Here is a 13,521-nt window from a genome sequence, read left to right on the forward strand (position 1 = left end):
ATGATGATGTAGCTCTCGTAGCTTTCGGATCGGAGCACTACAGTCTACAGTCTACACTTGTGACTAGCTAGCTCTCGGATCGGAGCACTACGCTAGCTCTCGGATCGTAGCACTACGCTAGCTCTCGGATCGGAGCACTACGCTAGCTCTCCGATCTATAGAGAAACCGAGATTTCACGGTTGGCGTGAGACTCGGTTTCTCTATAGAGGCCGAGTTTTCCTCATCCGTAGGAACGCCACCACCCTTCAAGGATCAAGGCGCAGATGCAGCTCCCAAAGCGGTGGGAGGAGAGTAGATCAGCTCACCAGCATGTGGGGACTCAAAGACCGAAAATCCCATTCACTGCATCCATGTTTTCCTCATGCCAGGCCACGAGCTCCCAATCAACTGTGGGTCGCAGCACGGCTGGAAAAAAATCCTTCCGCTTCCAAGCAGGACTTGAACCTGGTACCCTCTGTTTCTCAATCATGGTCTTAGACCATCCCACTATGCCCGCCTATGCTTTTGCATAGCTAAGGGAATATATCAGATTTGGGTACAAATACAACCTGCACCAGGTACCCGTCATAAACTTACATAAGTCCATGGCAAGTGCTCGCAACTACCCAGCTCTCCGGATGACCGTGACGTATTCGTCCATGATAGTGACAGTCTGAAGCAACTCGCTGGTAAGGAATCAGCAAACAGAAAAACACACATACCGACGCATGGCACATGTAAATACACACTCAACAGCTGCACGCGTTTACAATGCAGTTCCTCGGAGCTTCGTGGCCAAAAGGCCCATCAACAGTCAACGACATGCAACTCTGCTTGGGGCAAAAGTACCAGTAATACCGGCGGTACATGTAATTTGTTTAAACTACATGACTGTACAGTCAAACATGACAGTCAAACAGTGGGCAGTGGGCAGTGGGCAGAAAGGCTCTGGGGTTGTAGCTCAGAGTTTCATGCCCAACCCTGCAAGTTTTTTTTTACTGGAACCGCCTCAAAATGTGATAGCCGAAAATTAAAATTTCACACAAAACCTCACAATAATCACAACACTTGAGGATCTTAGTTTAAAAAAAATACTGCTTTCAACACTTGTTTATTCCGACCAAGAGTCCATTTTGGTCTGACACTTCACGGGTGACTTGTACGAGTACTGCGCCAACATGCAAGAATAGGAAAGAGGACCACGAGGGGAAAAGGTCTTCTCGCTTTTCATCCTGTGTGTGGTTATTGTGAGGTTTTGTGTGAAATTTTAATTTTCGGCTATCACATTTTGTTAATTTCTTACTTTTTAGACGGGGTCCATGGACTAGAACACAATAACTTTTTTTAGAAAACTGCCATAAAGCAGTTTTTATTGCTATAATATGATAATGGTGGGCATGCCGGATTTTTTTGTTTTGTTTGAAAATGGATTTTACATCGCAAACCCAACGGGCATTCATGATGCCCAATATTATGAGCTCTCTCGTCATGCTATTGGTGTGGGGTTGGGTGCGGATTTTGTCAAGAGTTGCTAGTCATGTTAGGGTGCTACGAATGTCACAGCAGCTAGTGATATGGATATACAGGGGCTGCATATGGGGTCTAGGTGCTATTAGTTGTAGGGCGTGTGTGGGACTGAAAGCAATGGGCTTTACGCTGCAACTCGTGCTCGTATGCGAACTTTACTCACCTTTTTGGGTATAAGGCCAACATCATCATCATAAGCACCCATGTTGTCAGCGACGTCGTCATCATCGCCCTGATGAAAGTAGGACTCCACCTTTGCACTTATCCTGCACGGGAGTGCATTGGCAGGGAGTACACGGCAAATGCATGCACAGTAGAACCAGCTTAGTATGTTCTCATAACACATACAGAGTCCGTACTGTTGAAGCTAGATATTCGGGCTGGTTCAAGAACATTAAGAGAAGTACACGTATAGCATAGAAACATGAACGGAGATTGGAGAGTCCATGGAACATGTGTTTCAAACACTTGTTCAGACGTTTATTATGTTGCCTGATGATGGATTGATTCACGAAACAGGTCCAACACCCAGAAACTTCATTTAGATAATATTTGAACTGTTAATTTACGAAATTGTTTTTTGATCCAGAATTTGATCCAAATCCGTCCTCCAAGCGCTAGAGAGACTAATATTATTAGGATTTTTCGACCGTAAGGTTATATTGAACTGTTCATGTTCACTCACGGGTTGTTCAGCAGGTCCAGAATCCATTCTTCACCGAATGCAGCTACTCGCAAGCTGAGTGTCCCCGTGTAACCGTCCTGAACAGTGCGAGAGAGGGTGTTTTTAAGGGGGGTAAAAAGGAGTGAAGGTAGTTAAACAAAAGTATGAAGATAAGACACCCCTTTTAATTGCCAAGGCTCATGCCTGTGTAGAAGCATAAGTCCCCGGTTCAGTGTACTTCTACTTATGAACGAATCTGGGTGTTGAATAGTAACTGTTGGTGATGGAAACTGGAGCAGACACATACCGGTAAAGATATACAAATAGCACGCAAATAAGGTGTTGCCACGTACGTGCACGATGTCTCCCATTATCTGGAGTGAAACGGAACCCTGCAGAGATCCACAGTAATTGCTGTGATTTGGTCATAATGACCATACATGGTAGCATCGAACTTGAAAAGCTGATTGCCATGCAACGAAGTCTGTGACTCCTCAAGTACAAGTACTCTACCCCAATCATGTACCGTACCCCACTCTCATACGTAGCCACACTAGGCATAGTAGAGGCAAATTGACATTTCGAATGGACCCTATGTCTACATTGTACCTACACTACACTATACATTCACAAAGCTGTATACACGCAACAACAATGCCGAAACGCACAGATAGTCAGATACACACTTGTACTCTCCCGCACATCCACCTTCCCAATGTCCTTAGACATTTCCACCCTAACCTTTGTCATCACAAAGCTCCCCTTCCAACTCGCTTATACCCATCGCTCCCTCCTGACGCCCACCCAAACAATTATAATGCACATACAGATATACATAAACATACGCACACGCACACGTGCACACACACACACACATACACACACACACACTTCCTAGTCTGCCGATCGGGGGGGGGGGGGGGGGGCAAATTAGGTACCTTACCCGAATGTGATCATCTTGCAGTGTTATGGCTTCCACTGGTACAATGCTAGCTGATTCATGATGTGTTGCCATCTCTCTGGGATCTGCTCACACATATAACACAACCACACACACACACACACACACACACACACACACACACACACACACACACACACACACACACACACACACATGATGATGACGTCATATCAGCGACATATCCAGCAATTGAACATGGCCGGTCACTAACTACACGCACTTGGCATATTCATCTACGTTATGGTTTTCTGGGGTCGGGTAGGGAGGGACAAGGACTCCAACATTGCTCTATTCAAGAATCCTACCAGCAAATTGGAACATTTTCAATAAAGTGAACGACTATTTCAATTGGTCTTGCAGTGCCATTCTGCATTACGCTTGTGTTGATTGAGCACCCAGCACTTGTGTTGATTGAGCACCCAGCACGGCTCTTGAATCTAGTGTAAATAGAACTGTGTACTGCCTTCAGGTGATGTCAATTAGACTTCAAGTACGTGCGTTATCTTGTGTTTGTGAACATTGATTATCAAGACAATTTAAAACACAGGCATCCCTGCTTATCCACGCAACAGCCAGCATGCCGCACAGAATGCTATCTACCCCAGTCTTTCCCGTCACAACACTGCGGCCCTATCAGCACTTGCCTTGCCCTTTCATTGGTGGACCATGCACGGTTCCACATTCCATTGCCGTGAAGCAATTTATGCTTAACACACTGCGGCCCTATCAGCACTTGCCTTGCCCTTTCATTGGCGGACCATGCACGGTTCCGCATTCCATTGCCGTGAAGCAATTTATGCTTAATTACTACTACAGTACTTCCATATCATGATTCTCTTCACCATGAGGCTTATCCTTATACGCAACCCTTCTGTATAAGCGATTCACAGCAAACATGTCGAAAATAATAATACGAGTAAATGTAAATTATTATACATATTTTCACTAGTTTGAGGGAAAGAGACAAACGTGAAAAGTCTGAAGAAAAAATTGACCGTCACCACCAGGACTCGAACCAGGGACCCTCGCTTGTAGCTAGCGATGCTCTAACCACTGAGCTATGGTGTAGTCGTCATCCCAGCAGAGACTGTTCAACATTCTCTTCAGACTTCGTAACTCACACTTCCTGTGAATCCACACAGGCGGGTGGGACGCAGCCCTCACTGTACCCACACACTTCACGTACACTCTAGCACGCGGGGAGCCCCAAGTCATAAAATTTTCACTAGTTTGAGGGAAAGAGACAAACGGGAAAAGTCTGAAGAAAAAATTGACCGTCACCACCAGGACTCGAACCAGGGACCCTCGCTTGTAGCTAGCGATGCTCTAACCACTGAGCTATGGTGTAGTCGTCATCCCAGCAGAGACTGTTCAACATTCTCTTCAGACTTCGTAACTCACACTTCCTGTGAATCCACACAGGCCGGTGGGACGCAGCCCTCACTGTACCCACACACTTTTATTATACATATGTATGTAGTTATGATCAAAAAATCCGTTGATTATCGAGCTGCAGAGAGTGCTCAATGTTAGAGGTAGAGGCTAGTAGTCAGTTGTCTGGTGTTTGCCTGGTGGAATGAAACTCAGAGTTACAACCAACCTGAGCGTCCTTCGCTGAGTCTGCTATGTTATGAACGAACCTTAACTCGCGTTCATGGTAAACAACAAAGTAGCAAAGTTTTCGTTCCAGAACGTGTTATTGTCCCATTTGTCAATGGAATCTCGTGAACGAAAGAAAGTACAGTCATGATGAACAAAAAATGATTTATACATTTTAGGTGAAGGTTAATGCCCCCTTGCACACTACGTAGAAAACCGCATATTTTTTGGCGTTTTGGATGATAGGGATGAGGCCAAGAAGTGTGCAGATGAGATAATTATGTGGGGGAGAGGAATGGCTGGCTGGCAACGCAGCGAATGCATCGCTTGTCAAGGACCGAAAGCTGATGCCGGTGATGCGCAGAGCAAACCGAGAAGAAGGCATTGGATTCATATAACATGTCAGCTAGCATTAGTGATCTGTGAAATAACAGTGATTGTTGCTGAGTTAAACGGGAGGGGAAGAGAGGGGGGGGGGGGGGAGGGAATGGTTCCGCAGCCTCGCAGCGCCGTCCGTTTCTGGAAAGTCTTCTGTGTGATAGTCGCAACTTGAGTCTCCCGCCGAAGCTGGGAGTCGAGATGCAGACCTAGATATCGAGAAGTTGTTGTCCGAGCTAGGGGATTTCCATTGCATTCTACATGTATGTTACAAATAAGTGATAATGGCTGCCTGCGGGACGCATGTAGGGCAACAGCGTAGGAACCGGCGGATTCTGCTCGAAAAGCAGTGAAATTGGCAGAACCACACAAACCTTATGGCCGGCAATTCCTCGAATTCTGCTCCATTTTTTTATCCACATACCAAACATGCATGTAACTTACCAGAAAAAGTACCGAATTCTGCCAATTTTTCTGCCGGCAGAATCCGCCGGACCCTACCAGAGCGTGGGTTGGGAGGGATTTAGTATCAAGCCTCTTTATTCTAGAACATTAGCCAGGTTGGAGACTGAGAGGGAGGGGGTTAAAATCAAGAATGCAAGAAAGCCTGTACATGGTGGAGGAGGTTGAACAGTTAGTCGTAAGAACAAAAGAAATACTAATTATAGCAATCAAGGTAGGGTAAGCAGGATACAGCGACAGCACTAAAAATATCATGTGTGATTTCTCGCAAAGGTGGCCAGAAAACAAGGGTATGAGAAGTTTAGTGGTAACTTAGAGTTTTACGTTAGGACAACCCATATCACAGACGAGACCATTAAATTGCTATCTGTCAAAATAATTTCCTACACATTGCGAGTTGTCATATCAGGATTGTCTTAACGTGGAACTCTGAGTTGCGACAAACTGTTCATTTTCATCTGGATTTATTGAACTCTTTACTCTTTCTTTATTAGCATAGAGCATTCTGTGCGTGCGTGTCTGCGTGACAGGATTCACTTTGCAGTATACTAGTATTAAACATAACAAAAACCCGTCTATGCTCCGTCCTTATCCTTCATGCTGACATCTGGCGGGATAGGACGGTAGATAGAGGAGGGTGTGGTGGTTGAGGTGTGTGCATAAAGCAGTCGTCAGCCACAAAAACACATCCATGATTATCTTTGGCCGAGATTACGTAGAAATGACGTCATTGCATCCTGATTAGGTACAATGATGTCTCTTCAGGCGATAGATAAGTCTGATGAGAAAATCAGATGTTTCTAAAAACCTTCAAAAATTGAGAGTATTTTGATTGCCGTGTTCCCGTTGTTCCCATATGGGAACATAGAATTTCAAAGGCGTATAACTCCGGTATGAATGGCCACTTTCTACAGTATTTGACAGGCACAACCCCACATAATAGCCAAAACATAATGGTATTGGAAAAATGAGGATATGTGGTCATACAACTAGGTATATATCGTTACTTCTAACATACATTGCTTCCGATATACGCTAAATTGGCTCAGTATTGAGAGTCCACTGCACATAGGAGACTAATTCCAAACTCAATATTGTTCTGGGTTCATATACATGTATGACCAATGAATCATAAAAACCGAAAAGGATCTCTCTGACAACTTATTTTGGCCACTAAAATCCACTTCCTAGATCTTGTTCCCTTATGGGAGCAATGGGAGGATAAAGGTTAAGATTACTGTTTGGAGGGTGCTACTCTCTTTAGACATTGAGTTTGGGCCGTAAGGGTTATTGTCAGCAGGTGCCACAATGGAGCACAACACTCCAGTTTAGAAGATTATGACGAGGACATTGCGCAAAGGAGGGAGTTTTGCACAATTATTATTTGTGCAGGCTAGATGGCATTTACGCTGGCACACACGTAGGAGCAACCGACGTCTCTTACAAATACCGCCGAAGTCGCTAAATCTAGGTTTGATGTCATTTAGTTATTAAAATTGGTGATGATCGCATGTGTGATGATCAGAATAGCTCCGTGATGTAGGTCATTGTGGGATAATAACCAGGAGCAGGTACCACGGACATAAGCCCGTAGACACCGTCAATTGAACTAACCAGTCACGTGGGAAGTTGAGACTTACTCAGCCATGGGCTACAACTACACGTGTCATGTAGTCTACATGTGCATGTTGGTGCAGACGACTCTTTTAAAACGACCTAGAACAGCTCGCTGAATCCAAGCATGATGTTCCTCACTCTCACATACCTGAACATGAACATGTACATTCATGCATTGCTGCTTCTGAGATAGCATTTAAATTAATCCGATGTTGGCTGTTCAAGCGTTATCAGTTGCCTGATGACTGCATGAAACTAATACCATACTGTACCGCGAGATCACCCCCAACATCTCGTCCTTTCCGTGGTCGTCTTGTGCATTTAATACATGTAGTTACAACGAAGATGCGTAGTGCTCGGTGTCTTCTGTGTACTTGTACCAACCTAGAATATAACGAATGTCGTGCCATGGTGAACATAAAAAGTTCTTTTTCAAGGCCTTGCAGAAATCCATACAAAACTGACCGTCTCTAGCGAGCTGTTTTCGTTTTGAAAAGAACTACAAATGTGTGTGTACATGTATGTGTATTTAGAAAAGCGATCCTGTCAGCTTTTCTATTATTGTGTTCACATGGCAGAAAAAACGACATCGCTATGCTACGTAAGTTTCTACGTAAGGTGCTCGGTATTTCACTTAGGCTACGTAAGTCTCTACGTAAGGTGCTCGGTATTAGATCTACCAACGGGTGGTAGCCGTGTGCTGTGCACGTGCACGGCAGACATTGTGTTCAGTGCATGCAGTCCGCGGATCCGTGTTCGGATGTGCATGCGCGAGGAACGTCCTTCTTTGGAACTGCTTCTTGCATGAGCTGTTTCGGATATTTCGTCTCATGGCCTGGCTTATTTCGTTTCGGCGCTGCTGAGACCTCCTTTCGCGGAATATTACTCAATGACAGGTGAGTTGACCAGTTGCCTTTGATTCATTTGCTTGTGTTGACTCTTTCATTCAGGAAAAGTGTGCTGATTTTGGGGCGGAATGCAATAAATAATGGAAAAGTTGACAGGATCTCTTTTCTAAATTTTGCTTTTCTGCTGCCGAGCTGCGAGGCCTCCTTTTACGGAATACTCGATGACAGGTGATCTCTAAGTTAAACCGGTTTCCTTCGATTCATTTGCTTATGTTCATTCACCCTTTCATTTACGGAAACGTGTGCTGATTTTATTCGGATTTAGATCCATTTTTTATCTCTTTGCCCTTGTCTACAGTGTGCGAAGAACGCGAATTCACCTTCTTGACGGTAAGGCTTATGTTAGGTGTGTTGTCGAAATACTCATATTCATTGTACATTGGTACGTTACAAGTAAGGCACTGGTCAGTGGCATACTATCGTTGGCAGTTCCCAATCTGGAGGGAAAGGTTCAATTACCAATTGACCGAGTTTGCAAAATAAATTCGCATATCAGGGGAAATCTCTATTGTGGAGAGGTTCAGTAACTTGTTTGTTTCATACGAAACAATCCAATAGGTGCAGTCTTCTCTCGTGAAAATCTCGTACCTGTATGATTGGATTTGTTTACTCGAGTCTGGGCTGTTTGATTTGTGACTACCGCCGAGATTGCACTGCCCCAAATAAAGTTTCGTGCCGCCAAAGCAAGAATTACGATCTGCAATCTGTTTGTAGTACCTGTAAGAATGTGGAGTACATGTATCGTACTTTCTCTGTGGCTGTTTCAGTTGCCATCGTGTTGCTAAAGAAAGGTTCACTAGAGAGGTTCTAGAAAACGAAAATTCGAACGAAGTTTCGCGATAGTCTTTGCGAAAGTGTGTGCGAATTTTTGCACGAACTTTGAGTTCTGCACATTTTCGTAGTTTGCGCGGGCCAAGTGCACGTACGCCATGACCCGATCTCACGAAATTTCCTACGACAGTTCATTTCGCGTTCCCAGCAAGTTTCGCGTCGAAAGGTGCGAAGTTTCGCACTTCATGATGTAGAGCGAAAATTTGTACGCATTTTCGTTTTGCAGATTCTCTCTAGTGACTCAATTGTTTCATACGAGACGAGTCAATGAGTCGGTGTGGCTTAGAATCTTTCGCTGTACAAGAAATCTATTCGTATGTCTATTGGAGAAATAAATGTATTCACTGGTTATAAAATAGGTTAAGACAAACTCACAGAATATATACTATCGGTCTCTTGGTGTTCGTCCTAAAGAGGTTCGACTGGATATCATTCATACTCACCAAAATATGTGTAAGATTTTATTATTGTGGAGTGCCTTGTTTATCTCTCAGTACCTTCAACCATAGCCTTGCCCCTTTTATCCTCAGGATCAGTGTAGTTGTTGGAACGAGGTTTTGGACTAAACAATGTATTCGTTTACATTTTAATACATGTTTATTGTTCCTCCTTTGCTGTGTTGTTTTAGAAAAATCGTGGACTAACAGTTTGAAGTCATTGAACTACTTCCAAAAGTTGTATCGGCATCAACAGGATTACCATTTCAGTGCAATATGATGCAGGATGACCTTATCACGATAAGCCATGATTATAAACCATTATAAACACAGAATCAACAAAAACATCTGCGACACGCACCTGGCTACATTTCTCAAATAAATCTGATCGAGGGTGGGGAAATCTGAAAGGCAAGACAATTTTATGACAGAGTCATGAAATTCTGCAACAGCAAGTTGCAACATGCACAGAATGACCTCCGTATAAAAAAAGTATCACCACCACCAGACCACGACTCACATGTTTCCCCGCCGAAGAACATGCATTATGCTAGTGCCATTTTCTGCAAGAAAAGGCTTGCACATCATGCGTATAATCAAGAGTACTCTTGGTATAATACGTTATTGATGTGAAGGCCATCATTTACATATTGATATAGGGCATTCCATTGATTGGTGACAGAAAAAACAAAAGAAATTATAGCAATAAAAACTGCTTTATGGCAGTTTTCTAAAAAAAGTTATTGTGTTCTAGTCCATGGACCCCATCTAAAAAGTAAGAAATTAACGAAATGTGTTAGCCGAAAATTAAAATTTCACACAAAACCTCACAATAATCACACACAGAATGAAAAGCTACATGCAGAAGACCTTTTCCCCTCGTGATCCTCTTTCCTATGCATGCATGTTGCCAATTGTTGGTGCAGTACAAGTTTAGTGTTGAAAGCAGCATTTCAAGTGTTGTGATTATTGTGAGGTTTTGTGTGAAATTTTAATTTTCGGCTAACACATTTCGTTAATTTCTTACTTTTTAGATGGGGTCCATGGACTAGAACACAATAACTTTTTTTAGAAAACTGCCATAAAGCAGTTTTTATTGCTATAATGTGTATGTGTGTGGGGGGGGGGGGTGACCAAGCGCAGGGATGAAATCATTGGCCACATGATAGGCATGACATGACAGGTGGGTTGAATTACGAGTGCCTGGATTTTCTGAAATAATGAATGAACTACCCTGTACATTAGACAATTTTGTTGCCACATGTATAATCTGCAGCTTCCTCACGAAAACCTTTTCAGGTGACACATTAGCACTTTCTCAAAATTTAATAGCAATGTGGATCATATCCTGAAAATGCACTTGGAATGACGACTTCTGCATACAGTGTGTACCATATGCTATGACCGTTCTCATCTCGATTTATTTCGATTTCCATTCTTGAATTTGACTTCTCAATTTTACTTTGCAATAATAATTATGTTTTCACCCTGTTGTCTCATTTTTTAATTTCTATTTCCCCGGTCTCTCTGTCCCTGTACGTCTCTGTGTCTGTCTGTCTGTCTCTCTGCTATGGCGACTTGACCAGAAAAGAGAAGGAAAAGGGCAACTTAGAATTACCAGGAAATAACTGTAATTTGTCTGTGGTGCTAAATGTAAATCACCCATACACCAACGGGTAACTGCAGCTTCAGAGAGATCGATTTAAGATCCACTGCGAGATGAATTAACCGAGGGCTTTGTTTTCTTGCCCATACTTGCCGATGTCTTGGGAGGCTAGGACAACGCAAAAAGAACAGTCGTTGTCGATTTGCTAGTCGTGCAGCGAACACCAAAAGAAAGTGCATCTTTTGAAGTTTTCCACACAATCCATGTACACGTATATGTGGCCGACCATTGATGGTTGACGTTGATTACTGCTAAATAGACACCTACTTTTCTTCGTTTCTTCGAGTTCTAGCAAGCGGTGTCTGGATTGCTCGAGCAGACCCAGTCGGCACTCTTGCCGGCGACCGGCTGCGAGAGATCTACTGAACAAAGCAGTGCCGAAAGGTGTCCCATTTACCATAATGAGCGGCTGGGGATAGTTCAATTACAAAGACGGAAAGGATGTTCGCTCTCTCATTACCTTCGCCTTTCACCTTGCGCCATTGTCAGCGCCAAGGTAAACCCTACGTGAAATCTCAGAATTATTATTACCGTTCGGGTCGTTTTTGGGTACGTACCTTTGCCCATGTGGATAGTGAAATCCATGTCACTGTCATCATCACCTCCACCACCACCATCAGCACCACCACCACCACCATCAGCACCACCAGCAGCAGCAGCAGCACCACCAGCACCACCAGCATCAGTGTCATACTGTATGTCACGTGTCTCCTCGTGCTCATCGCTGAACACGACGTTCTTCAGCACATCCTCATCCATACCATGGCAGGGCAACAAGATAAAGTTGGTTGCTAAAGCCACCAACAGACCTGTGGCGAACATCCGCCGGAAACGAGACATCTTTCTATGTTCGTCCTGGGAGATTCTGAACATAGATCGCCACCTTCTCACCCTCCCGGATGGTGATTCGACTGGCCTACAGCGCTGTTATAAACGTGGAGACTTCCAGTAATCCATGCGCAGTGGGCAATGACTCACAAACACCCAGCAGAGAGAGAGATCCAGATCCGGCGGAACTGTGCCAGACGCGGACTGTCGGTAGATGTCCGCCAGCAAATCTGCTTAGGCGTTACCTGCACGCACGCATTGTTATCTACCGGTACTGTTCATGCCGGCATACTAGAAAATCATTATGTGCGCAAACACAGATGCATAGACCCTGTCTGATGTCGTGATCGCGTCAAAGTGAAACTCAGGCATCGCAATGCAGATTTGTCCCAGCTACTCCCGTGTATGTATAAGACTCTGGACTGGGGTGTATCGGACCAACCTCTCGAGCTACCATAACTAGCTCTGAGAATGCACACTTCCAGGGAGCCAGAGTGCCAGACTCCAGGACGATGGACATGGTCCTATGACGTCATGGCGATGAGTTTTGCATGCGCACGCTCCTGAAGACGGTTGTCGGGTTGACTTGAAATGTTGTGATTTCAGGGTGCTTGAGGTGTGCCTGGAGTGGTGAGCCCCGACATCTTCCCAGTGTGTTCCCCAAAATATTATTGTGGCCGAACCAGTCATATTATGTACTGTACAATGTCATGTAGTTGTGATCCTGAAAGGGTCCTCACTGGTCCCTGCTGCAGTAGGACTTTCAGGCTAAGTGGTCTTCGTCCTAGCGACCAAGTGGTGATGACCATGCAGTAACGCAATAGCGCTCGCGATTTCGGCGTACTAGTAATGAGATGCCATGTTTTTTCCCCTTTTGAAGTGAGTTTATTGATTGAGTTCGTTGATAATAATTTATTTTTACTTATTTTTATTAATTTTATTCTATGAAGTTTTGATTTGAAGTTCTTTTTGGTTTGGGTTTGAACATTCTTGTTTTACACATGAATTTTCCTGATTTCTTCTCCAGTATACACGTATGTTGTATTGCAGGTGCCATGCCACAGTACATGTATTGGTATTTCGGGCAGGGCCACGCATACGATCTCTTAGCAGAAGTACCCACACACTGTCTTTAGTGGCCAGGCATACTCTCTCCACCTCGCACCAAGAATTAAAGTTCCTACTTAGGAAAGTGACAGCATCGCGTCATGCTGCGTCATAGCGAATTTGGCAATACGTTTATAAGGCAGTTGGTTGCTTCCCAGAGGGTGAAGAACAGAGAAAGAGAAAAGGGAGACAGTGAAAGTGATTGGAGAAAGGGAGAGTGATAGAGAGAGATAGATATGTAGACAGAATGGAGAGAGAAAAAGGTAGTGAGAAATAGAGAGGGAGATAGATATTACCTTGTACGAGATAGAAGTAGCGATTTGGGAGATTTTTGTTTTTAGGAAAGGAGTTCGCTCCCCACATTGGAGCTCACGCGTTTCCAGAGATACATGTAGATAATTTGAATAATGATGATGAAGACAGTTCGCCCGTAGCACTTGAGTGAGATGGCCCATGGAGGGAACAAGAGAGGGGTGAGATTTAGAAGAGAAAGTGAGAGAGGGACAGTGAGAGAGAGAGAGAGAGAGAGAGAAAAGGAAAATTGCTGCTCTCT

General features: G+C 44.1%; 1 protein-coding gene across 1 annotated transcript in view; it reads right to left on the reverse strand.

Moving 5' to 3' along the window:
• The window catches only part of LOC135810333 (fibrillin-2-like), a gene marked incomplete at its 3' end in the record, with an annotated part of 53,053 nt that extends 40,900 nt beyond the window's left edge, over nucleotides 1-12,153 (reverse strand). Inside the window, 5 exon segments of the mRNA XM_065323821.1 lie at nucleotides 578-666; nucleotides 1,671-1,773; nucleotides 2,193-2,269; nucleotides 3,115-3,197; nucleotides 11,591-12,153. Coding sequence (XP_065179893.1) covers nucleotides 578-666; nucleotides 1,671-1,773; nucleotides 2,193-2,269; nucleotides 3,115-3,197; nucleotides 11,591-11,906 — 668 coding nt within the window.
• Nucleotides 12,154-13,521: the final 1,368 nt, after the last annotated feature.

Source organism: Sycon ciliatum, chromosome 2 (genome assembly GCF_964019385.1).
Source record: "Sycon ciliatum chromosome 2, ocSycCili1.1, whole genome shotgun sequence".
In the NCBI taxonomy this organism is placed as follows: Eukaryota; Metazoa; Porifera; class Calcarea; order Leucosolenida; family Sycettidae; genus Sycon; species Sycon ciliatum.